Here is a 27713-nt window from a genome sequence, read left to right as displayed (position 1 = left end):
GGATCCGTCTACAAATGCTGTCCGTTGTCACACTGATCGGCGGATCCGGCAGGCAGCTCCGACGATGGAACTGCCTGCCGGATCCGGCATTGCAAAACAACTGAAGGACGGATCCGTCCTTCCGGTCTGCTCATGCACAGACCGGGAAAACTGTGAAAAAGACTGCCAGAGGAATCCGTCCATCCGCATGACAAGCGGATAGACGGATCCTTTCTTGTAATGCATTGGTAGATGGATCCGTTCTTTCAATGCACCCGGATCCGTCTACAAATGCTGTCAGTTGTCACACTGATCAGCGGATCCGGCAGGCAGCTCCAGCTGCAATGTGACAGGAAGATCTTCTGCCAGTGTGAGCTAGGAGATGATCGTGTGTGGTTTTTTTTTTATGCAAAGTGCAGAGCAGGGTGAGGGAAAGGTCAGGTTGTTCACGCCCAGAAATATTCATGAGGCAGAGCTCAGGCATTGTTGTTATACGCTCCCTCAGCATGTACTTCAGCATGTAAACACAGCAATGACAGAACCATGAAAAGGTGTACATATGAGTTTTAACTTGATGAAATCTAGCTTAACCAAATTATATGTATATCCTGATGTTTTTTTTTTTTTTCATTAACTCGGATAACCCCTTTAAGCCTTCTTTATAATAATCCCTGATGTTATCTGACATTTTAGGGTTTTTGGAAAACTCCTTCAACTGAACATTCCCTTTAATTAACAACAATAGGATATTTCTATTTTTATAGTGTTTAACAAATAGTACAGATAGTGAGTTACTAGGATTTACCAGGGATGGGTTAATATGTGGATTTTCAAGCTGATCTGCTTGTGAACACATACAAAACAATACAATCATATAATAATGGCAACATGGTCTAAGTAATGAAAACTCATTTTATTAATATAAATGTGTTCAACGGCACATCTGTCATACAATATATGTGTATATAAAATAGCAATATACGTTGTATATACGTTGGTTTTCCTATTATGTTTTACAGCACCATAAAAGGGCTACAGTCATCTCAAAGACTTGTCTCACACACAGGACAATAAGAGAAGCTCTACTTCCCCAAGTGAGCATTCGGCCCCAGCGCACCATGTTCCAGCATTCTACAACACAACTGACAGCAGCAGCCTGCCCAGCAATTAAAGGCAACATTACATCCACAGGGGCAGATGTGGACACTGTGAAGCCTACTTTACAAATGGCAACACACAGTTTCCATGTTGTGTTCGTAGTTTCACAATCTAAGGCATTAAAATGGTTCTAACTACTCACAGAATAGCAAAATATAGGAATCTAAGCTCTGGTAGATCAGTATATGTTAGAATCTGTACTAAATGGACTAAAATGTCACTTATAATTAACACGCTTCCACCTGTTAATGACATACTAGCTTGTTATGTTTGTGCTTTCATTGCTGCGACTATCGGACTGGTTTAGAGGGCATCTGTCAGCAGATTTGTACCTATAAAACTGGCTGACCTGTTGCAAGTGCGCTCAGCAGCTAAGGACATCTGTCTTAGTCCCATGTTCATATGTGTCCGCATACCGTATATACAAATAAGCCTCTAGGAGCAACAGGGGCCTCTGCAACTGCCGCACCCTCTGAACTTTGAGTCACAGGGCCAGGTGTGATCACGTTTACACTGCAATCAAAGTGCAGAAGGATCAGCAGTTGCAGAGAGAGCGGAGCCTCTAGGTGTAACGGTAACGCCCCTGTTGCTCCTAGAGGCTAATTTGCATATATTAATACATTATTTTTCTCAGTAATGCAGGCACCTATGAACATGGGACCAACACAGATGCCTTTAGCTGCCAAGTGCACATGTGATGGGTCAGCCAGTTTCAAGGGCATGCTGACAGATGCCCTTTTAAAGGGATTGTATGAGATTAGTTATAAAGGCCTCCTTTTCTCCCCGAAACAGAACCACTCTTTTCAAGCCCCTTGTGTGGTTTCCAGATCAATCCCATTACTAATTTCATCAAACTCCTTTTATGTAATATTGAGAACCTATCCTATTCCAAAGCAGTAGTAGATATAGCAGAAACACAATGTTGTAGATGATATATTGAATGCACCCGCAGTCAAATAGATAACATTGATTCTGCAAAGCTAGCATTTTATGCCACCATCATGTGTGGTAGCCTGATTACACACCAACTCTAAGAAGGTGCTAGAATTGCATAGGACAAGTACAAAAATACTTTCATATCCCCACAACTATGCTCCTAAATAAAAAATGAATGCCACTTGTCATGATAAAAAAAATGCCCTATAATTTTAAGGAGGTTGGGAGGCTTTTTAGAGGGCTCGATAACAGTGCATTTTTACTGTACGTTCTCCAGTGGTACACTACAATGTGCTGAAATATATATATGTGTGCTGGCACTTTGTAAATAAAGAATTTTAGGGTACATTCTCACACCATTTTTAACGGCTGTTTTCTCACGGATGCCATTCTGAAAAACTAGCATTACAAAACGGACAAAATAGGACAATGTCCTATTTTTTGACGCCCGTCACTCACGCACAATTAAAAAAATGGCCGTATGACTTCAATGGTTCTGAAAACAGTATGAATGTACCCTTACTCCTACCCAGCTTCCCTCTCTAAGACACTCTGCCATCAATGGACACAAGCACCTTGTTATGTATACTCCCACGTGTCCCTACTTTCTATCCCAAGCACTTTATCTATATGTCTTCCTAAAATCCTTCCATTAGTTCTGCATGTTTATATTATAGCTAAAACCCTGACATAATATTTCATACATTTATATTTCATATACTCAAACTTGCAGAAGACATTTGCTGAATGACATAATAGCATTTGCCATAGCTTCTACCTTCATGTCCTTCTTCTACATGCATAGAGCTGAATGATAAACTCCATATGAGCGTAAAGGGGCGATTCTGAGATTCTGGTGATTGGCTAATAACAGTTCTTACAGTCATTTTGAGGAATGTTTTGAGCCCGGCCTTTGCATTGCTTGTTTCTTACCCTGTGATGTTACTAACCGTTTTCTTTTAAGGCTCAGACTACAAACCAAAACAAAGGCTGCGACTTAGGCTTCGTTCACATCACCGTTCAGTCTTTCCGTTCTCCTTCCCCGTTTAGGGGCAGGAAAACGGAAAGGACGGATTTGGCACATAACTGAGCCGAACGGAGCCCACGGGCCCCATAGACTATAATGGGGTCCGTTAGGTTTCCGCTCAGAAGAAGATTTTTGAGCAGAGACAAAAGTTGTGCGTGCATGCTTTTGTCTCCGCTTCAAAAATCTTTTTCTGTCGGAAACCTAACGGACCCAATTATACTCTATGGGGCCCGTGGGCTCCATTTGGCTCAGTTATGTGCAGAATCTGTCCTTTCCGTTTTACTGCCCCTAAACGGGGTAGGAGAACGGAAAGGCTGAACGGTGATTTGAACGAAGTCTTATGGGCAACCTCATATCGTTCTCTCAAAAACAAGGCAGGTGTTCCATTACCACCCTACTTTAAAGCTCTTTCCATCCTTTATATCTTCTCACACTTATCCAAGCCAATAACAATTGTCTAAAAGTAAATCCTGATTCCACTTCCTTCCCCATCAATGCTCCACTCACGTCAGTTCTCTTCAACCCCACTTATTAACAATTATCTTCACTATCTTAGACTCCTCACGCCTAATAACCCTAAAGCAATATGTTGTTCGAAGCCAGAAACTAGTATATATGAAAGTCTTAGAATGTAATACATATGGATGATTCTTTTCTCATTACTGAAGTCTGGTAAAACTGAACATTCTTTTACTACAATATAGAAAAAACATCATTTCTCCAGTGTCTTCTCCCAAGTGTCCTTATAGTAGTCTCAATATTAGTATCATGAAGATACTTGTAGAATCTAAGGTACAGCAGATTACAATTAATTTTCTATAATATAGAATATGATTTTAAGGACAGAATAGGGACCCTAAATAAAAAAAATACAAAATAATATCTGCAGTGATTTGATTGTTCTAATACAGTGCATATAAAGCTTATAGGTAATGAAACATCTAGTTTTTGACCTTTGGTGGCAGTGGTTAGACTATGTGCAGTGCAATTTTCTAGGCAATTGGAGGGAAAGAACAAATATTTGCCATGTGTTTTAGCCCCATGTATCTCGCAGACGTGGGCATAGCGAGGTAGCTCAGTTGAGTCGCAGTTAGTACTGCACATCTGTCCATCGTTCATTTACGTTCCCTTTTAATGTAGAAAAATACTGGTGCTTGTTTCTTTTTTTACATCTTATAAAATGGTTTAACCTTTTCAAAATATACTTTGTATGTGCCAACATGTCATCAAACTTCTGTTCCATCGTGTAAGTTATTATGAACTTTGACTTCAAGATTCATTTGCTTAATTCTAACGCTTTTAACCTCGTAGTCATCTTTACTGTCATTGAGCAGGTTAATGTTCCTGACAGTACAATGCTGCTTGCTAAAGTTCTTTTCCATTCTGTCTATGTTTTTCCTTGAAGCATCAACCTTAGTGTTCAGTGGATATTCCTCAGCAGCATCTCTAGGTGGCGTCTTCTTTCTGTTTTTCCTGCACTTCTGTGTGATAAGGCACACAGACAAAAGAACAAGCATAAGTAGCATTATGGCTGCAAAGGCACTTCCGATAGAAGCCCCCGTTTGAGATGCCGCAGTTGCAGCACTTTCCATTTCCAAGTTCAAAGTCTTCATGTTAGTGCCATTCTTAACCTGGTCTCCTTCGTTGTCATAAATCAAAGATTCATCCAGAGTAAGCCTGCCATTGTTGTCAACCAGATCCCTGCGGGCACGCCTCAGTTGGTAGGTGACTGATCGCTGAACTCTAGGTCCTGCCATTGTCTCTGGACCAATGATGTAAATAACTTGAAGGTACCACTGGTGCCCAGTTTCAACCTTTTCAAAAGAAAATAAAGACCGTTATTAAATACACTTCTGGCCAAATTTCAAACACTACATTTTTCTTTTTGTCATATTTTTTTTTGAATATTGGAATATGAGGTCAATGCACAGCACTGGCCATGTTGTTATGAACAGAATAAGTCCATATATTAACCCTTAGGATATCGGAGGTTATTTCGTTTTTGCATTTTCATTTTTCTTCCCGATCATTCACAATGCCATATGAGGGCTTATTTTTGCCTACAATGGCATAGAATGTAGTGGGAAGTGGGTAAAAAATTCCAAATGGGGTGGACTTGGAAAAAAACACAATTTTATGGGTTTTGTCCCTACGGCGTTCCCTTTGTGGCAAAACTGACCCGTGCCCTTCATTCTCTGGGTCAGTACGACTACAACGCTACCACATATGTATAGGTGTTTTATGTCTAAATAGTGTAAAAATAAATGTAAACTTTGAAGAATTTTTTTTTTTTCGCATCACCATATTCTGACCCCCATAACTTTTTAAAAAGTTATATCTACTGAGCTGTGTGGGGGCTCATTTTATGCGGGACGATCTGTAGTTTTTATTGATACCTTTTTCGAGTGTGTGACTTTGAACACATTTTAAAAAACATTTTTGGGTAAGAGAAGCAATGAATAAAATGGCAAATCTGCCATTTTGACCCTTTTCTCTGTTACGCTATTCGCCGGATTGGAAAAATAATTTAATATCTTATAGTATGTGCGTTTTTGAATGCAGTGATGCCCATGATGTTTATATTTTTTGTTATTTATGTATGTATGTTTTTTATGGTTTTGTACCTCATGTTTGAAGCTACAAAATGGTGTATTTTTTTTTAAAGAATTCTGTAACACTATGTTTATTTCTTATGTTAACCTGTCACCTGCTGGGCAAAAAAATAAAAATTAAAGCTTCAATACCCTGGGTCTCTTCACAGAGACCAGAGTATTGAGTTCAATTACAGCCATACTCTGCGGCCAATGAGGTAAGAAGCTTTTCACCCTTTAGATGCCGTGATCTCACTTGATCACGGCATCTAAAGGCTTTAATGACCGCAATCGGCATTATTGCCAGTCACGGTCATTAACCGCGGGTCTCTGCTGTTTGAAACAGTGGAGACCAGTTGGCCATGGCGCCCGCTGCACGCACGAGCGGGCGCCATGTTTGCCCATCGCCGTACATGTACGGCGCTGGTAGCGAAATGGTTAAAGATGTTTTCCGAGCAGGCCTTTTGCCAGCTTAACATATGCAGTGATGAAACGTTCATCGGTCACATGGCCTAGGCACAGCTCAGTCCAATTTAAGCGAATGACGCCGAGCTCTGATACTGTCACAGAAACTGATTTTCGTTGAACATAGTTGTACTTCGAGAGGCATCCATTTCGTCGGCTTCCCTTTCTTATACCAGTACTTTTTAAATGGAACTTAACTTTTTGAAATAAGCAACCTGTTATTTTTCTCTAACCTATTACGAAACAATTTTTTTAGAACATATTCATTTAGATCTTAGATTTTAGCACGTAGCTGTCTGAATTAACTTCTGTATTCTGTCTTTTCATTCCTGATTGGTTACTTTAGTAAATGACTTTTATTGGTCATATTAAAAGTGATGGCTAAAGGAGTGGCGACTAGACCCCCAATGTACAACTAATAAAATTAGCTCTATGGGAGTTGCCTGGCAGATAATTTTTTAACCCCTCAGTGACCACCCATACGCCTTTTAACGGCGGTCACTAAGGGGCCTTAGGCTGGGCCGCCGCTTTTTTACGATGGCCCAGTCTAAGCTCTGCAGGGGTCTCCCATGCAGTGGGAAGCGGGAACACGGCTCTAACATGAGAGCCGCGGCCCTGCTCTAACAGCTTGGACCGGCAGGAGTGCCGATCTGGGCAGTTTAACACTTAACATGCTGTTGGTATCACTGTAATTGTATTGACCCAGAGAATAAAGATATTATGTTGTTATTTGAACCGAAAAATGGACGATGTAAAATTTATAACTTAAAACCGCAGTGGCAGTATTGCTGTTTTTCCCATCTCCCTTCCAGAAAGAGTTAATAAAAGTTAATCAGAAAGTTATGTATACCCCAAAATGGTGCCATTAAAAACTACAACTTGTCCCGCAAAAAACAAGCCCTGATAAAGCCATATAGATGGAAAAATAAAAAAAGTTCTTGGAACGCGACGATGAAAAAAGGAAGAAAAGCGCTTGGTCAGTAAGGCCCAAAACAGGCTGGTCATTAAGGGGTTAATCGGCAAAGTCTCTGTGTCTTTGATTCTTAGGTTGACCGCATCCCCTGGCACAAGGGGAACTTATCCAATTTGAATCCCACAGGCAACCAGGTGAAATGCCCTAATTTGGGAGTTGTCTTAAATTGCTGCAACAATACCAAGCACAGCCACTATACAATGTACAGAGCTGTGCTTGGTAAGCTGTGAGGAGACAGTGGTGCAACTTTTGTGGTTTTTACATTGTGTATTTTGGTGTTTTTTATTTTCGCTAAAAAAACAAATCTCTGGATAGGTCATCAGAATCTAATCGGTGGGGGCCGCGGCCTTCTCTCTGCTTTCCTTAGGCTGAGTGACAAGATGTTTATCAGTCACGTGGCCTAGGAGCAGCTCAAACCCATTCAAGAGAGTGAGGTTGAGCTGCGATATCAAGCACAGCTGCTATACAATGTAAGGCTGCGGTGTGCACAGGAGCTCTGGTGCCTTCTCAAACAGCTGATCAGCAGGGGCACTGGGCCCCCACTGATCAGGTACTGATGACTTATCCAGAGGATAAGTCATCAGTAAAAAAACAAACAAAAAAAAACAACTTTTAATGTAACTAACCTTGTAGAGGGCATCTACTTTCATGGTAAAGCCATCCACTCCAGGTATGCCACTCATGGCATGAAAATCTGATGACTCTGCAGCAAAGTGTGCATCAAACGGAACGTCATGGAAGAATTTATCAGTTACTTCTGGCTGGTTTCGGTCCTGTACAGTTCATAGAAAACAGGAACAGCTTGTTTAGCACAGAACTTACAATAAAATAACACATACTGTATAATAAGGTAGTCTTTGCTCATGGAATTCAAAAGGTTTTTCTTTGAATCTTGCAGATGACATTGTCTGGATGGCTGATTAATGCAAGAACTCATGGAAACTAAGGCTGCATTCACATCTCCGTTCTGGAGATCCGACGCAAATGCCGTCCACCGGACCTCATTGCAGTCAATTGGAATCCGGCAGTGAAGTAGAGGATCTGGCAGGCTGCTCTGTGCCGGATCAGCCTACTGTATCTCTAAATGGAGATGTGAACGAGGCCAAACTGTGTGTAGTAGTTATGGTACAATAACAAGCACAAACGCATCAGGAGGAATGGCACTTAAAAAAAAAACACGTTCTTTTTTTGTTTTTGCTAACAGTTGTGCCTCAATAGACATGCCATATAAATAAAGTACACGCTGTCACAGCACACAGCAGTGAAATAAATGTTAGTAAATTGCCACAATGTGTCTTCCTGTTTACTTTGTACCATCAATAATAAAAGTTACAGCAAAATCCCTTTCGTCATGGCAAAGCATGAAAATGAGCTTACCAAGAGCAGAAACCGATGCTTTAGGTTCTTATTAGGCTGAATACAACCATACTGAGCGCCTTCATTATAAATGGTGCCTGTGGGATCAAAGAAAGGAACATATCCATCCTTCCCAGTGCAGAGATAAACCTTCTCCAGTTGGAGCTTGTATGCTGAATTCAGATTCTGGTCTGGATTCCAAAGTACTCTTCCATACAGGGTTTGACCTACAAAGAGACTGGATACTTAAAACTAGGCGTGATCATGTAACTGTACCTATATAATATACTTTTGTACTAGTAGTAATTATAAAGAAACCTGAAACTTTCTGTATAATAGTCTACAGAAACAATATGTAAATATGATAAGAACACTGGAATGTGGTGCACAGGTGAGCAGGGCCGTCTTTAACAAGGGGCAGCTGCCCCTTGAGCCCTGCTAGCCACTGCCCCGGGTGTCAGGCTGTCAGCTACACAGGGGGGTGCTGCCATGCCATGCCTGCCGGCACTCCAGGCAGCGTACTGTGAGAGCTGTGATTCTCTAGGACCTTAGATGACATCACCATGTGACCAGTAACCAAGCAATATTACTGGTCACATGGATATGAGGTCATCAAGGTGCTTTCTACCAGGAGTGTTGCTGTAGAAGTTTGCCTTAACTGTGGAGCTTTTTTTGTGAAGATTACATCAGAAAAAGGTGACAGGGGCTGTTATGCTAATATACTGTAAACGACTGTATAGTGGGGTGCTGTATACTGTGGGGAGCTGTATACTGTATACTGTGGGTGCTGTATATTGTGGAGTGCTATACTGCATACTGTGGGGGGCTGTATACTGTATACTGTGGGTGCTGTATATTGTGGAGTGCTATACTGCTGTACTGTATACTGTGGGGGCTGTATACTGTGGGGGGCTGTATACTGTGGGTGCTGTATATTGTGGAGTGCTATACTGCTGTACTGTATAGTGTGGGAGGCTGTATAGTGTGGGGTGCTGTATCGTGTATAGTTTGGGGTGCTGTATACGGTGAGGTGCTATACTGCTCTACTGTATACTGTGGGCTGCTATACTGCTCTACTATATACTGTGGGGTACTGTATAGTGTGGGGTGCTATACTGCATACTGTGTGGTGCTGTATACTGTGGGCTGCTATACTGCATACTGTGGGTTGCTATATACTATAGGGTGCTATATTGCATACTGTGGGGTGCTGGGGTGCACTGTAATGCTAGGGTGAGCCGAGCCCTGGTCTCCTTCCTGCAGAGCGGTGCCCACTTCCAGCCTGAGCCCAGCTGCCCAGAGCACTGTTCCTGAGCCGCTGGAGTCTTCAGAACTGGAAGTATTTACTGTACTCTACCAGATGTGTGGATTTTTTGTGTGTGTGTTGTGGTGGAGGGCGTGATTGCCTGCTAAGGTGTGGGAAGGCAGGATCCAGGGGGCCCAAGTAAATTTTTGCCCAGGGTCCAATCAGTATTAAAGACGGCCCTGCAGGTGAGATACAGAACACTGGTAAGTATAATGGCTTGGTTAATTCTTTTCTGTATACCTTTTCATTACATTACTATATTATCTAAATAAAAAAATATTACCTTAACCCCTTAGGGTACTTTCACACTTGCGGCAGAGTTATCCGGCAAGCAGTTCCGTTGCTGGAATCCGGATTCGGCAATCTGCATGCAAACGGACAGCATTTGTAGACTGATCCGGATGTGGATCCGTCTCACAAATGCATTGCAAGAATGGATCCGTCTGTCATAGGGACAAACGGATCCATTTCTATTTTTTCACATTTTTAAAGGTCTGCGCATGCGCAGACCGGAAAGGAAGGGTCCGGCATTGCAGTATTTTTAATGCCGGATCCAGCACTAATACAATTCAATGTAAATTAATGCTGGATACGGCATTCCTGCAAGTGTTCCAGAGTTTTGGATGGAGATAAAACCGCAGCATGCTGCGGTATTATCTCCGTCCTGAAAAGTCAAAAAGACTGAACTGATGACATCCTGATGCATCCTGAAAGGATTTCTCTCCATTCAGAATGCATGGGGATATAACTGATCAGTTCTTTTCCGGTATTGAGCCCCTAGGACGGAACTCAATGCTGGAAAAGAAAAACGCTAGTGTGAAAGTACCCTTAGCGACCAGATTTAAAAAAATAAATAAAATTATCGTCGCCTTCCAAGAGCTATAACTTTTTTATTTTTCTGTCTATGTAGCTGTATTTTTTGAGAGACAAGTTGCAGTTTATAAAGGTGCCAATTTGGGGCACACATGCTTACTGATTATCTTTTAGTAACTCTTTCTTGGAGGGAAATGGGAAAAAAACAGCAAAACAACTGCCACTTAGTTTTTACATTATAAATTTTTCGGCATAAATAACACTTACCGTACTTTATTCTCTGGGTCAGTACTATTACAGCGATACCAAATACATATAGTTTGTTTGTGTCTTACTACTCTTACTACTTTTTTTTAAAAGAAGGAAATGTTTTTGCACTGCTGCATTCCAACACCCTTTTTTATTTTTCTTTCTACAGAGCTGAGTGAGGGCTTGATTTTTGCAGGACAAGTTTTCATTGGTATCATTTGAGGGCTACATAACAATTTTTGATCACTTTTTATTCTGTTTTTTTGGTAGTGACTAAGCAAAAAGCCGGATTTTTTTTTTTAAAGCATTCATTATATGGGATAAATTACATGATAATTGCATAGTGCGGGTTGTTACGGACTATTGCAATTTTTTTTAATCTAATAAGAGCTGTTTCACACGAGCGAGTCCATTGCGGGAATCACGCTCCGTGTGTGAGTGTTATCCTCCGCTCTGGACTTGCAGGAGCGCACGGCATTATCAGGATTTATAATGCTATGTGCCTCTGCTTGACCTTATTTCTACATCATACTTTATGTCACTATGATTCTGTGGAAAAAAAGGCCACGCAGAGACACATAGCATTATAAATCATGATAATGCCGTGCGCTCCTGCAAGTCCAGAGCGGAGGATAACACTCACACACGGAGTGTGATTCCCGCAAATGGACTCGCTCGTGTGAAACAGCCCTATTTTTTTTAAAACTTTTTTTTGACCATTTAATAGTTCCACAAGGGGACCATAATAGGCGATCTTTTGATTACTTCTAAAATACATTTCACTATTTCTATAGTGCAATGCATTTTAATGTCAGTGCTATATTGACATTGACCAGCAGGCTGCGCCAGGAAGGCAGAGGAGACAGAAGGAGTCTGCTCCCTCTGTAACTTATTACATGCGGCAGACTCCATTGCCCATGGCATGTAAGGAGTTAAACAGCCCAGATCGGCACTCCTGCTGGTCCGGGCTCTTAGAGCAGGAGTGCAGTTCACATGCCAGAACCAAGCCCTGGTACTCCGCTGCATGGGAGACCTGTGCAGCGCTTAGACTAGGCCGCCCCAAAAAGCCTACGGCCCCTTAGTAACCCCTGTAAAAAGGCGTATGGGTGGTCACTAAGTGGTTAAGGAGTTCCTAAAACACTTGCCATATACAGTTGAAATCATAAGTTTACATATACCTTAGCCACATTCATTAAAACTCAGTTTTTCACAATTCCTTTTAAGAAAGTAATAATAGAAACTGATGTATTTCAGCTTTTATTCCTTTTATCACATTCCTGTTGGAGCAGAAGTTTACATACACGTCTATTATTTTGTAGTATTGCCTTTACAATTTTCTAATTTGGGTAAAGCATTTTGGGTAGTCATCCATAAGCTGACAGAACTGGTGTCTGGTTTGTAGGCGTCCCTGCTCACATACACTTTTTCAATTCTGCACATAAATTTTCTATTAGATTGAGATCAGGGCTTTATGATGTCCACTCCATTACCTTGCCTTTGTTGTTCTTAAAGGGGTAGTGCAGCCAGTAATATTGATGACCTATCCTCAGGATAGGTCATTAATATCTGATTAGTGGGGGTCCAAATCTTGTCTCCACCGCTGATCAGCTATTTGAAGAGGAGGTAGCACGCGTGCGAGCGCCACTTCCTTTTCAAGATTACACTGCATGTTGTCTTGCTTGCAGCAGTGGCGCAGTGTTTTCAAGTGAATGGAATAAGCACTTGTAATTACACTGCACCTCCGAGACGACATGTAGTGTAATCTTGAAGAGAAATTAGTGCTCATACGAGTGCCGCCTCTTCAAACAGCTGATCAGCAGGGGTGCCTGGAGTCAGACCCCTACCAATCAGATACTTATGGCAGAAACTGGTGCAAGATATACAGTGAGTATAAAAAGTCTACACACCCCTGTTAAAATGTCAGGTTTTCTGTGCTGTAAAAAAATTTGACAAAGATAAATAATTTCAGAACTTTTTCCAGCTTTAATGTGACCTATAAACTGTACCACTCAATTGAAAAACAAACTGAAATCTTTTAGGTGGAGGGAAGAAAAAACCCCCCACTAAAATAATGTGGTTGCATAAGTGTGCACACCCTCTTATAACTGGGGATGTAGCTGTGTTCAGAATTAAGCAATCACATTCAAAATCATGTTAAATAGGAGTCAGCATACACCTGCCATCATTAAAGTGCCTCTGATTAACCCCAAATAAAGTTCAGCTGCTCTAGTTGGTCTTTCCTGAAATTTACTTAGTCGCATCCCACAGCAAAAGCCATGGTCCACAGAGAGCTTCCAAAGCATCAGAGGGATCTCATTGTTAAAAGGTATCAGTCAGGAGAAGGGTACAAAAGAATTTCCAAGGCATTAGATATACCATGGGACACAGTGAAGACAGTCATCATCAAGTGGAGAAAATATGGCAAAACAGTGACATTACCAAGAACTGGATGTCCCTCCAAAATTGATGAAAAGACCAAGAGGCCTACAGCAACATTAAAGGAGCTGCAGGAATATCTGGCAAGTACTGGCTGTGTGGTACATGTGACAACAATCTCCCGTATTCTTCAGATGTCTGGGCTATGGGGTAGAGTGGCAAGACGAAAGCCTTTTCTTACGAAGAAAAACATCCAAGCCAGGCTACATTTTGCAAAAACACATCTGAAGTCTCCCAAAAGCATGTGGGAAAAGGTGTTATGGTCTGATGAAACAAAGGTTGAACTTTTTGGCCATAATTCCAAAAGATATGTTTGGTGCAAAAACAACACTGCACATCACAAAAGAACACCATACCCACAGTGAAGCATGGTGGTGGCAGCATCATGCCAAGGGGCTGTTTTTCTTCAGCTGGAACTGGGGCCTTAGTTAAGCTAGAGGGAATTATGAACAGTTCCAAATACCAGTCATTATTGGCACAAAACCTTCAGGCTTCTGCTAGAAAGCTGAACATGAAGAGGCACTTCATCTTTCAGCATGACAACAACCCAAAGCATACATCCAAATCAACAAAGGAATGGCTTCACCAGAAGAAGATTAAAGTTTTGGAATGGCCCAGCCAGAGCCCAGACCTGAATCTGATGGAAAATCTGTGGGGTGATCTGAAGAGGGCTGTGCACAGGAGTTGCCCTCACAATCTGACAGATTTGGAGTGTTTTTCAAAGAGTGGGCAAATCTTGCCAAGTCAAAATGTGCCATGCTGATACTCATACCCAAAAAGACTGAGTGCTGTAATAAAATCAAAAGGTGCTTCAACAAAGTATTAGTTTAACGGTGTGCACACTTATGCAACCATATTATTTATTATTTATCTAACTAAAAGATTTCAGTTTGTTTTTCAATTGAGTTGTACAGTTTATAGGTCACATAGGTGGAAAAAGTTCTGAAATGATTTATCTTTGTCTCACTTTTTTACATCACAGAAACCTGACATTTTAACAGGGGTGTGTAGACTTTTTATATCCACTGTAGCTAAAGTCACAGACTGCCAGAGATGTGACAAATTTATTAAGAGACATCTGGCGCCTCACAGACGTAAAGCAGACACGGTCGTGTGCACAAGGACAAATTTCAGTTAAATTACTTCACATTCAAACCTTTAGGGTACTTTCACATTAGCGGCAGGCTGTTCCGGCAGGTGAACAGCCCGTCAGATCCGTCCTGCCGCTAGTTCACGTATGCCCCCGGACTGCAGCTCCATCTCCATTGACTATAATGGGGGCGGGGGCGGAGTTCCGGCGGCAGCACGGCGAGAGGCAGCCGGACTAAAAGTACGACATGCAGTACTTTTAGTCCGTCTGCCTCTCGCCATGTGCGGCCACCGGAACTCCGCCCCTGCCCCCATTATAGTCAATGGGGACGGAGCGGCAGTCCGGGGGCACACGTGAACCAGCAGCAGGACAGATCCGACAGACTGCTCACCCGCCGGAACAGCCTGCCGGACTCCCCTGCCGCTAGTGTGAAACTAGCCTTAGACTTCTGACCCTCAGCTTCTAGCTAGGTCTGTTTCAAGAAATAAGGCCCCCATATGCAAATCCACTTCTCCTTCTATGTCTGTCTTTTTCTTTTCACGTTTATTATCATTGAGAGCATATTCTGAATACAAAGTGTTAAAAAAGTAGCAAAAGGAAACATAAAAATACCTTTGGAAAATGCTCCTTTATAATCCATCTCTGCAAGTGACATCTCAGTCTTTGTTGGATCCATCAAGAAAATCTTTTCATTGTTACACAGCTGGAATTCAGTGTTTAAAGAATATACAACAGGCACTGGACGGTTAGTCTGCTGAAAGGCGATAGGAATAAGAAACCTAAGAAAATAAATAAAATGGGAAATATATTGTCATTTCGATATTGACATGCTACAAGTTAGGCTACTTTTCTACTAGAGTTTTTTGCGGATCCGTCATGGATCTGCAAAAACGCTTCCGTTACAATAATACAACCGCATGCATCCATCATGAACGGATCCAGTTGTATTATGTCTTATATAGCCATGACGGATCCGCCATGAACACCATTGAAAGTCAATGGGGGGACGTATCAGTTTTCTATTGTGTCCGTCCCCATTGACTTACATTGTGTGTCAGAACGGATCCGTCTTGCTCCGCACTAAATCCCGGACAGAAAAATGCTGCTTGCAGCGTTATTCTGTCTGCTATGGGAGCGCAACCAAATGGAACGAAATGCATTCTGGTGCATTCAGTTTCGTTCAGTTTTGTCCCCATTGACAATGAATGGGGACAAAACTGAAGCGTTTTCACCCGCTATTGAGATCCTATAAAGGATCTCAACAGCGGAATTGAAAACGCTGAGGTCAAAGTAGCCTAAAAAGGTAGGTAGTTTAATGTGATGTAACTGAAGGCAGCTACCAACTAAATACATAGCAAATGCACCAAGGCTTTGTGAAGATGTCCACACTAGTTATTGCATCATAAGACAAGCTCAAAAGGAACTTACTGACCTTTCTGGAGCATGGGCTGTGCAGGCTAGAGGTTTATCTCCAGGGTCTACCCATGACTGTGTTGGCTGCACAGTACAGGGAATTAAGTAGATGGTATATTCTCCAGAGTAGTCTTTTCTAAAAGAGAGAGTAAAAATAATCGAAATATAGAATTTTAAATCAGTACTGTCCTGATCTGTAACTGAAATAAATTCTTACACTTCACTTTGAACATTCAGACAATAATTATGCAGGGATCTCAAGTCTCCCGGAGGTTCAGGGAGTCTCCCCTATCGGCTCCCTGACACCCACATGTGAGACAATATATCCCTGAAAGGTTTACTGATAGCAGAGCAGAGAGATAAGAGAAATGACAGGACAGAGTTTAGATTACAGGTTGAATTAACCCTTTAGGGTCAAATTGGCTTCTCAAGGAGATATACAGGGAGTGCAGAATTATTAGGCAAGTTGTATTTTTGAGGACTAATTTTATTATTTAACAACAACCATGTTCTCAATGAACCCAAAAAACTCATTAATATCAAAGCTGAATATTTTTGGAAGTAGTTTTTAGTTTGTTTTTAGTTTTAGCTATTTTAGGGGGATATCTGTGTGTGCAGGTGACTATTACTGTGCATAATTATTAGGCAACTTAACAAAAAACAAATATATACCCATTTCAATTATTTATTTTTACCAGTGAAACCAATATAACATCTCAACATTCACAAATATACATTTCTGACATTCAAAAACAAAACAAAAACAAATCAGTGACCAATATAGCCTCCTTTCTTTGCAAGGACACTCAAAAGCCTGCCATCCATGGATTCTGTCAGTGTTTTGATCTGTTCACCATCAACATTGCGTGCAGCAGCAACCACAGCCTCCCAGACACTGTTCAGAGAGGTGTACTGTTTTCCCTCCTTGTAAATCTCACATTTGATGATGGACCACAGGTTCTCAATGGGGTTCAGATCAGGTGAACAAGGAGGCCATGTCATTCGATTTTCTTCTTTTATACCCTTTCTTGCCAGCCACGCTGTGGAGTACTTGGACGCGTGTGATGGAGCATTGTCCTGCATGAAAATCATGTTTTTCTTGAAGGATGCAGACTTCTTCCTGTACCACTGCTTGAAGAAGGTGTCTTCCAGAAACTGGCAGTAGGACTGGGAGTTGAGCTTGACTCCATCCTCAACCCGAAAAGGCCCCACAAGCTCATCTTTGATGATACCAGCCCAAACCAGTACTCCACCTCCACCTTGCTGGCGTCTGAGTCGGACTGGAGCTCTCTACCCTTTACCAATCCAGCCACGGGCCCATCCATCTGGCCCATCAAGACTCACTCTCATTTCATCAGTCCATAAAACCTTAGAAAAATCAGTCTTGAGATATTTCTTGGCCCAGTCTTGACGTTTCAGCTTGTGTGTCTTGTTCAGTGGTGGTCGTCTTTCAGCCTTTCTTACCTTGGCCATGTCTGTGAGTATTGCACACCTTGTGCTTTTGGGCACTCCAGTGATGTTGCAGCTCTGAAATATGGCCAAACTGGTGGCAAGTGGCATCTTGGCAGCTGCACGCTTGACTTTTCTCAGTTCATGGGCAGTTATTTTGCGCCTTGGTTTTTCCACACGCTTCTTGCGACCCTGTTGACTATTTTGAATGAAACGCTTGATTGTTCGATGATCACGCTTCAGAAGCTTTGCAATTTTAGGAGTGCTGCATCCCTCTGCAAGATATCTCACTATTTTTGACTTTTCTGAGCCTGTCAAGTCCTTCTTTTGACCCATTTTGCCAAAGGAAAGGAAGTTGCCTAATAATTATGCACACCTAATATAGGGTGTTGATGTCATTAGACCACACCCCTTCTCATTACAGAGATGCACATCACCTAATATGCTTAATTGGTAGTAGGCTTTCGAGCCTATACAGCTTGGAGTAAGACAACATGCATAAAGAGGATGATGTGGTCAAAATACTCATTTGCCTAATAATTCTGCACGCAGTGTATATATACCGTATATGTCGGCGTATAAGACGACTGGGCGTATAAGACGACCCCCAACTTTTCCATTTAAAATATTGGGTTTGGGCTATACTCGCCGTATAAGACTACCCCTGAATGCCCAGCCCTCCCTGTCTTCAAGACGATCTTCTCCAGTCCAGGGAACTGACTGGGATCTGTGGATGGCACTGTTATGGGGAGGGGGATCAGTGGATGACACTGCTATGGGGGGGATCTATGGATGACACTATATAGCATCTTATGCTATATGTGTCATCCACAGATCCACCCCATGACAGTGCCATCCACAGATCCCCCTCCCCCTAAACAGTGCCATCCACAGATCCCCCCTAAACAGTGCCATCCACAGATCCCCCCCTAAACAGTGCCATCCACAGATCTCCCTACCCATAACAGTGTCATCCACAGATCACCCCCATGACAGTGCCATCCACAGATCTCCCTCCCCATAACAGTGCCATCCACAGATCCCCCCATGACAGTGCCATCCACAGATCCCCCTCCCCATAACAGTGTCGTCCACAGATCCCCCCATGACAGTGCCATCCACAGATCCCCCTCCCCATAACAGTGCCATCCACAGACCCCCCTCCAAATAGTGCCATCCACAGACCCCCCTCCAAATAGTGCCATCCACAGATCTCCCTCCCCGACGCCCAGAGGAGTATACATTTATTAACTGTAATCTGCAAACTTTAACTTTAAATGAGCGCTCATGTCTTTACTATTGTACCTTACTCTCAGCTCTGGTAATAGGCAGTGCGGGCGGCGCTCATTCACTGACGTCACGCGCCTGCGCCGCCTAGTGGAAGGAGCAGGCACGTAACGTCAGACATCAGTGAGTGAGCGCCGCCCGCACTGCCTGTTAGCGGAGCTGAGAGTAAGGTACAATAGTAAAGACATGAGCGCTCATTTAAAGTTAAAGTTACAGATTACAGTTAATAAATGTAGTGAGCGGTGGGGCCCTGTATATTCTAACACCCAGGCAAGCGTCCCCGTCACCATGGGAACGCCTGGGGGTTAGAGTATACCATCGGATCTGAGTATACCCGGCGTATAAGACGACCCCCGACTTTTGAAAATTTTTAGTGTTAGAAAGTCGTCTTATACGCCGGCATATACGGTATGTTAATAGCATCCCTTCTTCTGTCTCATTCAGTAGCTAAATAACTATTGAGAGAGATGTATTTTTTTTTAAATACATTTACCCCTCCATTTTAATTCTATTATTTACCCCTGTGTTAAATTCACACCCCCTGGATGCTTGTTTTTTTCCTACAGTGGGGTAGATAATTACACACATGGTTTTAAAGAATAAACTTCCTGACTCAGACCAAGAGCCGACTCAGCGAGTCAGCAAGTGAATTGAAGCATCCGCGCATGCGCATTGCGCAACCTAAGCTTCGGTTCACTTGCTACTTGTCAGCTCAGCGAATGAACTGATTCAAATGAACCGATTCATGTGAAAGATCCGAACTTCCCATCTCTAGTTTACTCGCAGTAAACCTTTCCGGCAACCTGTAGCAGTGTCCCCTTCTCGGCGCGTGCGCACAGTGCAAGAAGAAGCCGATGCCAGCAGTCCGCAACGGCGCATCAGGCTGAGCCTGTGTGCACGCGCGGGATCTCAAAGCGGGAGGAGGGGGAGGGAGGGAGAGGCGGCACTGAGGAGTAGAAGGCGGCGCTGGGCATGAACGGCGATGCGTGCGGCCGGGCACCATGCATCCACAGACCTCCCCTGCTTGGGTACCTTAATTCAATGATTGACAGGTTAGTAAAACCTGTTTTTCCGCAGAATAAAGCCACAAATAGCTTTTATAAGGCCACCTTAGAAATCAGAATGCTACCCTGGACATGAGCATATGTTTAGCTCACAGGGCTTATAGGTGGTGACAGAATCCCTTTAATCATATACATAAATATGATAATTTGGGGCAGGGTAATGAGCCCCGTCCTCCACACCATAGAGCAAAGTGTGCAGATACTGCATATGTTTGGAAAATGTAATAAAAAGTTTGTGAAAGAAAAAAAAAAGAAAACCTCCCTGAAATGAGAAGTGCACCTCCCTGAAATGAGTTTTTGCAGGTTGGGATGTCTGATTATGTTCAAGCTAGGCTCTCTTCACAATAGTGCCATTGGTTTTGTTCATAACTAAATCAGTGCATCTGGTTATAGAAGAGACCCTAAATGAATCCTAAAATATTGAACTAAATTATAATAAGGTCTGTCAAGCTTGGGTTTGTAGTTTTTTTTAAATAGCGTTACAAACTACTCTATCCCAGAATTCCTGTGGGAAAGTGAATAAAGCATGATGATCGTAATACTGTTTTGTATCTTTTACCTGCTGTATGAGCTTGTTGCTCTCCACAGCTGATATGGAGAGTCAAATGTCTGCGCACTCCACAAAGGCTGAAGGTCAAACTCGATGCCACCCAAGTGGTCAGGTGCCATAATGCGAGATTTCATATCTGGAAGAGTGTGATGCTCCATGACAAACTGACCTGTGTAATAAATGAAAGGTGTAATTATTTTTTACATTTTAATATCCCATGCACAAATACATTACTGTAAAACCCTGAAATTGTAATTTTGCCTTAATTTAAATAGTCTATTCTTAAAATTACCTCTAAATTTAGCATGGGTTTTAAATTCAATGACCAGACGACCATCCTCCCGAATATATATTCTTATGATCTGAAGTCTGGCAGACAGAACACTGTCTGTCTGGATTCCTGCATTAAAACACATAAGCGCATGTTACCAAATACATTCAATTCAATAATTGTTTTAGGCTTGAACAATATATTTATCAGCAACACTACGATAAAAGTAGCAAATGTCTCTGTATTTCAATTTCACATCACTTTTAAGTCTGGCATTTTTAGTAATAGTATTTAATTACTGAGTCCCATAAATTAAACCTCTATAAACAAAAAATACAAATTACTTAAAAGACTTGCCGAGAATTTAAGAAATTAAACAACCTGCAGGAAATGCTATAAAATCATGTGTTGTACACGTTAGCATCACTGCTGAGGCCAGTATTTGGCTGCAGCAGTCCTGTGCACGTTATCTCACTAGGAAAATAAACAACTGGCGGAGACCACCAACACATTTGCACGAAAGCAGTGAAAGATTTAACAGGCGAGTACCGTTTCTTTTTTTTTTTTTTAAAACATTTTTACTTCCTTAAACCTGATGCTCATCAGCTAAATGCTACATAGTTTTTTTTTCCTTTTATAAAAGATGCTGTAGTATCAGAAATCAGTAGGGTATCTTACCGGTTCTCCAGAGAACAGTATCGTAGAAAAAGGAAAATTCCATCTCTGTGTGGTGTTCCAAAGAAGCCCAACCCCTTGGTGCAGTGACATAAATGTAGGACACATACAGAGGAACATGAACCGTCAGAAAGGACTGGGCCGAGTCTCGCACCTACCAAAGTTTAATATGTAAGTGAGATATGAATTACATGTACAATAAAAATAAGTATTTCTTCTACACTTTATTATAATCACAAGCACAATTATAAATGTCCCTGAAAGACCATCCATCATTTGCATTCTTCAAAATTCCAGTGGTATGTGAATGATAAAATCAAGTAGCTTCTACTGCATATACACCAATCAGCAATAACATCTTCCTAATATTATGTTGCTCCCCGTTGTGCCACCAAAACTGCTCTGACCCACTGAAGCAGGGACTCCACAAGACCTCAAATTGTGTCCTGCAGTGTCTGTCCCCATGGGTGGCAGATATTTTAAAGGGGTTCTCCAGGAATAATTTTTTTTTAAAATATTACTTTATTATAAATATATTCCCAAATACCTTTCATTAGTTATAATGGCTCGTTTTGTCTAGGGAGCAATAATTAGGAGAAACAAAATGGCCACCGTCCTGTTAGTATACACAAAACCTATCCTAATCACACAACAGGACAAGTTACTTCACCACAATGAGAGAAAAAGCTGCCTCATCCTTGTCTCTGCTCCGACTGTCAGGGATTATGATCCTGACTACAGTTTAATATGATATTTAGCTGAATCTCTGTAGGAATGGAGTTCATCAGGAGACATGAAGTACAGAGAGGATAGACTGGACAGACTGTGGTAATGGAGACTGCACACAAGTGCTGCTGCTCATTAGCCACATCCAGGCTTGGACTGGCCCACAGGGGTACAGGTGAATCTCCTGGTGGGCCCCTGAGCAAAGTGGGCCCCTAGTCTCCCAACCCCTGTACAAAATGCACATAACACAGTAGACTTAACTGCTCAACATACATATATTCAATATACAGCACCTCATCCAGCCTATGTTCATGTAAAACACTTAAAGAAACTCCCCAGTTTATTATAGTCACGATCAGAGCAGAGATAACTTCTAGGTATAGAGGAAAAGCTGCCAGTGTCCTCTTCTCCCCAGTACCTACCTTCTCAAAGCTGCTGCAGAGACCCCCATATTCCATCATCTGGTAGCATCTTGCTGCTGTGTGAGCAGGTAATATTTGAATGTATCCGGACGATGGGCCCCCAAAATAAATTACTGGTGGGCCCTAGGCACCCCAGTCTGACACTGGCCACATCTGCTCATGAACTCCATTCCTACAGAGATTCAGCTGAAGATCTTATCATCTGTATTCGGGATCATAATCCCTGACAAGCAGAGAGGAGGATGAGGCAGCTCTTTAGCTTAGTTTTGTGAAGTAACTTGTTCTGCTGTGTTATTAGAACAGGTTTTGTGTGTACTAATAGGATGGTGACCATTTTGTTTCTCCTAATCATTGCTCCCTAGACAAAACGAGACAATATAACTAATGAAAGGTATTTGGGAATATATTTATAATAAAGTAATATTTATGTATTTTCATTTTTTTAATTCCCGGAGAACCCCTTTAAGTAATTGTCTATGAGGTCAGGAGATCAGAGATAAGAATTACACATGAGCTGTCGGATGATGGGAGTCAAAGAAAACAGAAACTGAAAGTGTCACGCTTCAGTGTGGGAGGGAAACACCACACCGAGCATAGGAGGGAATCAGGCCTGAGAACTAGGGAAGGAAAATGGACATCTCCTAGTGAAAAAACCCCTAACCAAAATCCTGACTGACTACCAGTATGAACAGACACCAAAGGTAGGTGAGTTCATACGCAGGAATACCTACAGTCCTACCAAGACCAATAAGACCCTGGTACTAATGGCAGGGACGAGACTACCTGTTACTCCAAAAGGAAGGATAAACAGGAGTCTCCTTCCCGCGATCTCATGCCACCTGTTGCGTATTGTGCATTTTCATACGTATACAATATTATCTAATGACATTATAATCAAAATGAATGCTCATCTCATTGCCTTTAAGAATAAGATCAGCTTGAACCAAAATTATATTATGTGGCTGAGGAGGCCAAGATAAGTTCATGGCAAGTTCAGTCTATATAAAAAAATAAATATATATAATTGCGAACATAAACGGACATTGTATTAAAAGTTAGTGCTACAGATATGAGACCATCTGTTAAGGAGTAAGTCAACTCCCTGAGACATGTCTGTCTGGAGGGGACGTGGTTACTTGATAAGGACTCATGTCCTTGGAGCACACCTGCTGTATGAGCTTCAATTTATATATTCATATATTATATATATATATATATCTCTGTATGATATATTTAGTTTACAACATATGTTAATCAATAATTCACATAATGTGTTATCCATGTGTAACAATGTATCGATTTATATATATGTTATACTATGTATTTACCATTTAGAAGGTACAGAAACAACTCAGTAAGTTTAAGTTAATTGGATTTCAAAACAATAGTTATTCATGGGAGTACACAAGTGAAATCTACAAGTTCCGATGCCCAGCATCAAAGCCGCTACATAAAGTTTTCATCAAGTCAATCCATATTTCAAAAAGATAAGAGAAGACAACTCTCCAACTAGTCCAGGATATAGGTAATTAAAAGTGTAAGGAAAAGACCTTCCTCAGTGATTTATGGTAGAAAGGTCATTAAGGTCCTGTGAAAGTATTATTAGATATTTAATTTTAATGCTTAAAAAGTTGTTATATTCACCTACAGTACCGCAGTGCCATCTGGAGTCAGATGGGCAACATTATATTATTTCATTATTTGCTCTATACCATTTTAGGAGTTGAGATCACGTCATGAGGTTATTAGCATGCGAATACACCCACCCTACCTGATTGGGAATCCATAATCTAAAGGGGATGATTCTTAGATAAGGGGGGGAATAATTATTCGTGTGCGGAGTAGCATGGGGGGAGCGATCAAGAGAAAGAGAGAGGGAGGAGAGGAGAAGTTGAGGTCTATCAAGATGGAAGCCATAATGAGATGCGCTATGATGGACCACCCAGCTTTCCTAGGAGCAGAAGTGAGATTCCTGCTAGGACTTGGTAAGAGACACAGAAAATGATATTTCATTTTATTAAGACTAATTTGATAGTGTGGGTGAAATTATACCATCTAGATTGGCGAATAAATAAATGATTAAATAAATTGATCATCTCCATATTGAGATGTAGTCTTAGGATATTGTGAGGCTTCATTCTACCTGCAGAAGAATCTAGACTCATAATCTAGCAAAGCATTAAATGATTGCTTTTATATATATATATATATATATATATATATATATATTGATAGAACATTCTTCGCCAAGCTAAGTGATGGATTCCCACAGGAAGGATTCGTTCCAAATCCTTCCCATTTAAGATCCTAGATCCCTGTTATTTGTCTTAATAGTCTTACCAAAGTCACATATATTTGAAAATAGTCCAGGATGGGACGGAAGGATACAGTTATCTCTTCTAAGTTATATCCTTGGATGGATTTGCCCATGCCTGAAGCCATGTGATGTGTAGTTGGTTAGAGGGGGGCAGAATGTATTTAGCATTCTATATTGATGTCTAGGATTAGACATGCCCATCCTGATATCATGAGGTTTTCTCTGAACAGAAGTAATGTATATAACTTATGTTCATATTTTGATATCCTAACCTAATAATAGCTTGGTTATAATGTGACAAGTTATTTCCACTCACATGCATTGTTAAGCTTGTAATGCTTTATATTAACGATATATATATATTCATTTGCATGTATCATTGTGTTTATTTACTTATATATGTTTATAATCTTGTAACCAATAAATCTGCATATTTTTATAATAACTGTGTATTGTTGTATAATGCAGAACTACATTTTATCATTAACGTCATCTCACGTCAAAAAGAGCTTATTTATCTGAGGAAATAGTCGGACTCAGATGTGAATTGTATCAATTAGGTTGTCTACAATTCACCAGGTCATGATTTTAAGAATTTATGACAAATTTTTATAAATTTTTATTTTTATGGTTAATTATTTTTATGACCATAATTAATAATTCTTAATTGAATTATTACCACCCGACATGCGGGAACGTTCGAGACAGAAAGCCTGCAAACATACTGATTTTTAACCCTGTTTCTTAGAAACAACTGAACATTTTTAATGAAGACCAATTGAAAAAATTATTTTTAGCTGAAAAATGAGTAAAATGCAATAATAAAAAATGCCCCCAAAAGTGTGTATAGCTTTTAAAGTCTAGGTTTCTGAGAACAAAGGGCAAGTCAAAGAGAGAAAGACAGTTGTTTCAAGGATCATTTTAGAACATATTCCTGCCCAATAGTAGCCCTTGTGATTAAAAGGGTTTTCCAATATTATTTTTTTTTTTTACTGAAGACCTATCCTCTGGAGAAACACTGCCTTCTCAAACAGCTATCAGCTGGGGACAGCGACAATTTTGTTTCTCCTAATGATTGCTCCCTAGAGAAAACAAACCATTATAACTAATGAAAGGTATTTGGGAATATATTTATAATGAAGTAATATTTAAGTATTTTAATTTTCTTAATTCCCGGAGAACCCCTTTAAGGTCAGTAAGCTGTGATGTCGGGCCTTCATGGATCAAATGGGGAATATGGAGATAGAGTGAACACTATAAAATACTCACTCATCAATCCACATGATGTAGAAAAAAAATCTCACAAGTAATTGACTTATAGGATAGCTGCCATATATCTGGTGGCATTAGAGGCAGAGCTTGTTAAGGGCTCATTTGCATCCCTTTCTTTCTAGAATTCCAGAGGAGCATGTATGGCCTATAAGTCTCCTCATGCCAATTAAGGCGCTCTCTCCTCAAGGAGAGATAGTATCCCCCAAATCCTGACTTAGGCCCTTTCACCCAGTTAAGCCAGTAATCTCTGCTCTGCACTGATGAGGGGCAATCAACCCGAAACAGCTGTCAGCAGATGAGGTGCTGGCTTATTTAATATCTGAGTCATTTCTCAAGGCCTATTTAAAGGGTCGAACATTGACTTATAGGATAGCTGCCTTACATCCGGTGGCATTAGAGGCAGAGCTTATTAAGAGCTCATTTGCATCCCTATCTTACTATTAATGGACGGCACACAGTGATATATATGGATTAATATAATAATAATTAAATCATATCAAATTATGTCGAGTACAATCACCTGTCCGGTGCCTACAGACCAATTCAAAACCAGAAAAGTAATCTATATAGTACGGTCACTGGGCCCCACCAACCTACCAGCACAGCAACAATGGCCGTCACTGGGTTGGTGGGGCCCAGTGCAATGGTGGCATTGCCAAACAGCAGCGGTGCTTGTTTGGCTGCTGAGTCCCGCTGGCTGCTGGTGCGGTGCTGTGGCGCCGGTGGTCGCCGCGCAGTGCCGTGCCAAATTTCATTTAAAATAGGTTCCCACTCGAGGAGGTAAACTTGTCGTGGTGAGTGGGCTTATGCTTTTTGATCAAAATGTGTACTAGTGTCTCATGTAAGCATGCAACATAGGGGACTGTATACTAATTATGATGCTGAAAAGCGATGTTAATTATGCTGAGAAGCCATTTTTAGATCAAAGCATAGCATGAGGAGGTGTGATCCAGGTTCATTCTTATTTTTGGATAAATAAATACAGTACTTTATGATATACTCAATTTATGCCTTGAGGACCCTACTATATAGATTACTTTTCTAGAAAAAAAAACATGACTCAACAGACCAGGCGACGTTCTTCCATTGCTCCATGGTCCAGTTCTTAAATTCATCTGCCTATTATAGGTGCCTTTGGCAGAGTACAGGTGTCAGCATGGGCACTTTAACCAGTCTGCGCTACGCAACCCCATACACAGCAAGTTCTGATCCACTGTGTGAGTTCTACCATCTTTCTATCATAGCCAACATTAACGTTCCAGCAATTTGTACCACAGTAGCTCGTCTAGAGCTAGCCTGCACTCCTTGCAAGCATCAAAAAGTCTTTGATGCTCATCACCTCGTCACTGGTTATCCTTACTTTGACCACTTTTGGCAGATACTAACCATTATATAACAGGATCACCCCTCAATATCTGCCATTTTGTCTGGAAATGCTCTGACCCAGTCTTAGTAATATCTAAATTATTCTGCTCAGCTCTTTCTGCTTTATAACATGCTGCCTGGACATTGCACTGCATTTCGAGTTGACAAGTCCTCTTTAAAGTTTATAACTTAAAGAGAACCTGTCACCTGTAACTACCCACTCTAAATCACGTTACTATAGATAAAAAAATCACTGACTTTCCTGACATAAAACTGTAAATGTCAATACAAATGTATTAAAAGGGAAAACAGAATCAATAACTCCTAATAAGCCCACTGTAGATGTTTAAAGGGTTTATCCATGAATTAAGAAAATGAAAATACCTAAATAATACTTTATTATAGACCTATTCCCAAATACATTTTATTAGCTATAGTGGCTCATTTTGTCTGGGGAGCAATCGTTAGGAGAAATAAAATGGCTGCTGTCCCAATCACACAGGAAGACAAGCTACTTCCCAAC

The 27713-nt window shown here is 41.2% G+C and overlaps 1 protein-coding gene across 1 annotated transcript in view; it reads right to left on the bottom strand.

Moving 5' to 3' along the window:
- Positions 1-3756: 3756 nt before the first annotated feature.
- FRAS1 (Fraser extracellular matrix complex subunit 1) overlaps positions 3757-27713 on the bottom strand; it is a 487428-nt gene continuing 463471 nt past the window's right edge. Inside the window, exons 67-74 of the mRNA XM_040418026.1 lie at positions 21092-21242; positions 20435-20542; positions 20152-20311; positions 15812-15928; positions 14992-15158; positions 8507-8712; positions 7756-7902; positions 3757-4914 (exon numbers count right to left, since the gene is read on the bottom strand). Of these exons, the coding sequence (XP_040273960.1) occupies positions 4327-4914; positions 7756-7902; positions 8507-8712; positions 14992-15158; positions 15812-15928; positions 20152-20311; positions 20435-20542; positions 21092-21242 (1644 nt within the window). The 3' untranslated portion in view covers positions 3757-4326. The remainder of the gene's footprint in view (positions 4915-7755; positions 7903-8506; positions 8713-14991; positions 15159-15811; positions 15929-20151; positions 20312-20434; positions 20543-21091; positions 21243-27713) is intronic.

This window comes from Bufo bufo, chromosome 2, assembly GCF_905171765.1.
Source record: "Bufo bufo chromosome 2, aBufBuf1.1, whole genome shotgun sequence".
Taxonomy (NCBI): domain Eukaryota; kingdom Metazoa; phylum Chordata; class Amphibia; order Anura; family Bufonidae; genus Bufo; species Bufo bufo.
The sequence above is the reverse complement of the archived record's forward strand: the minus strand, read 5'-3'. Positions and strand labels throughout refer to the sequence as shown.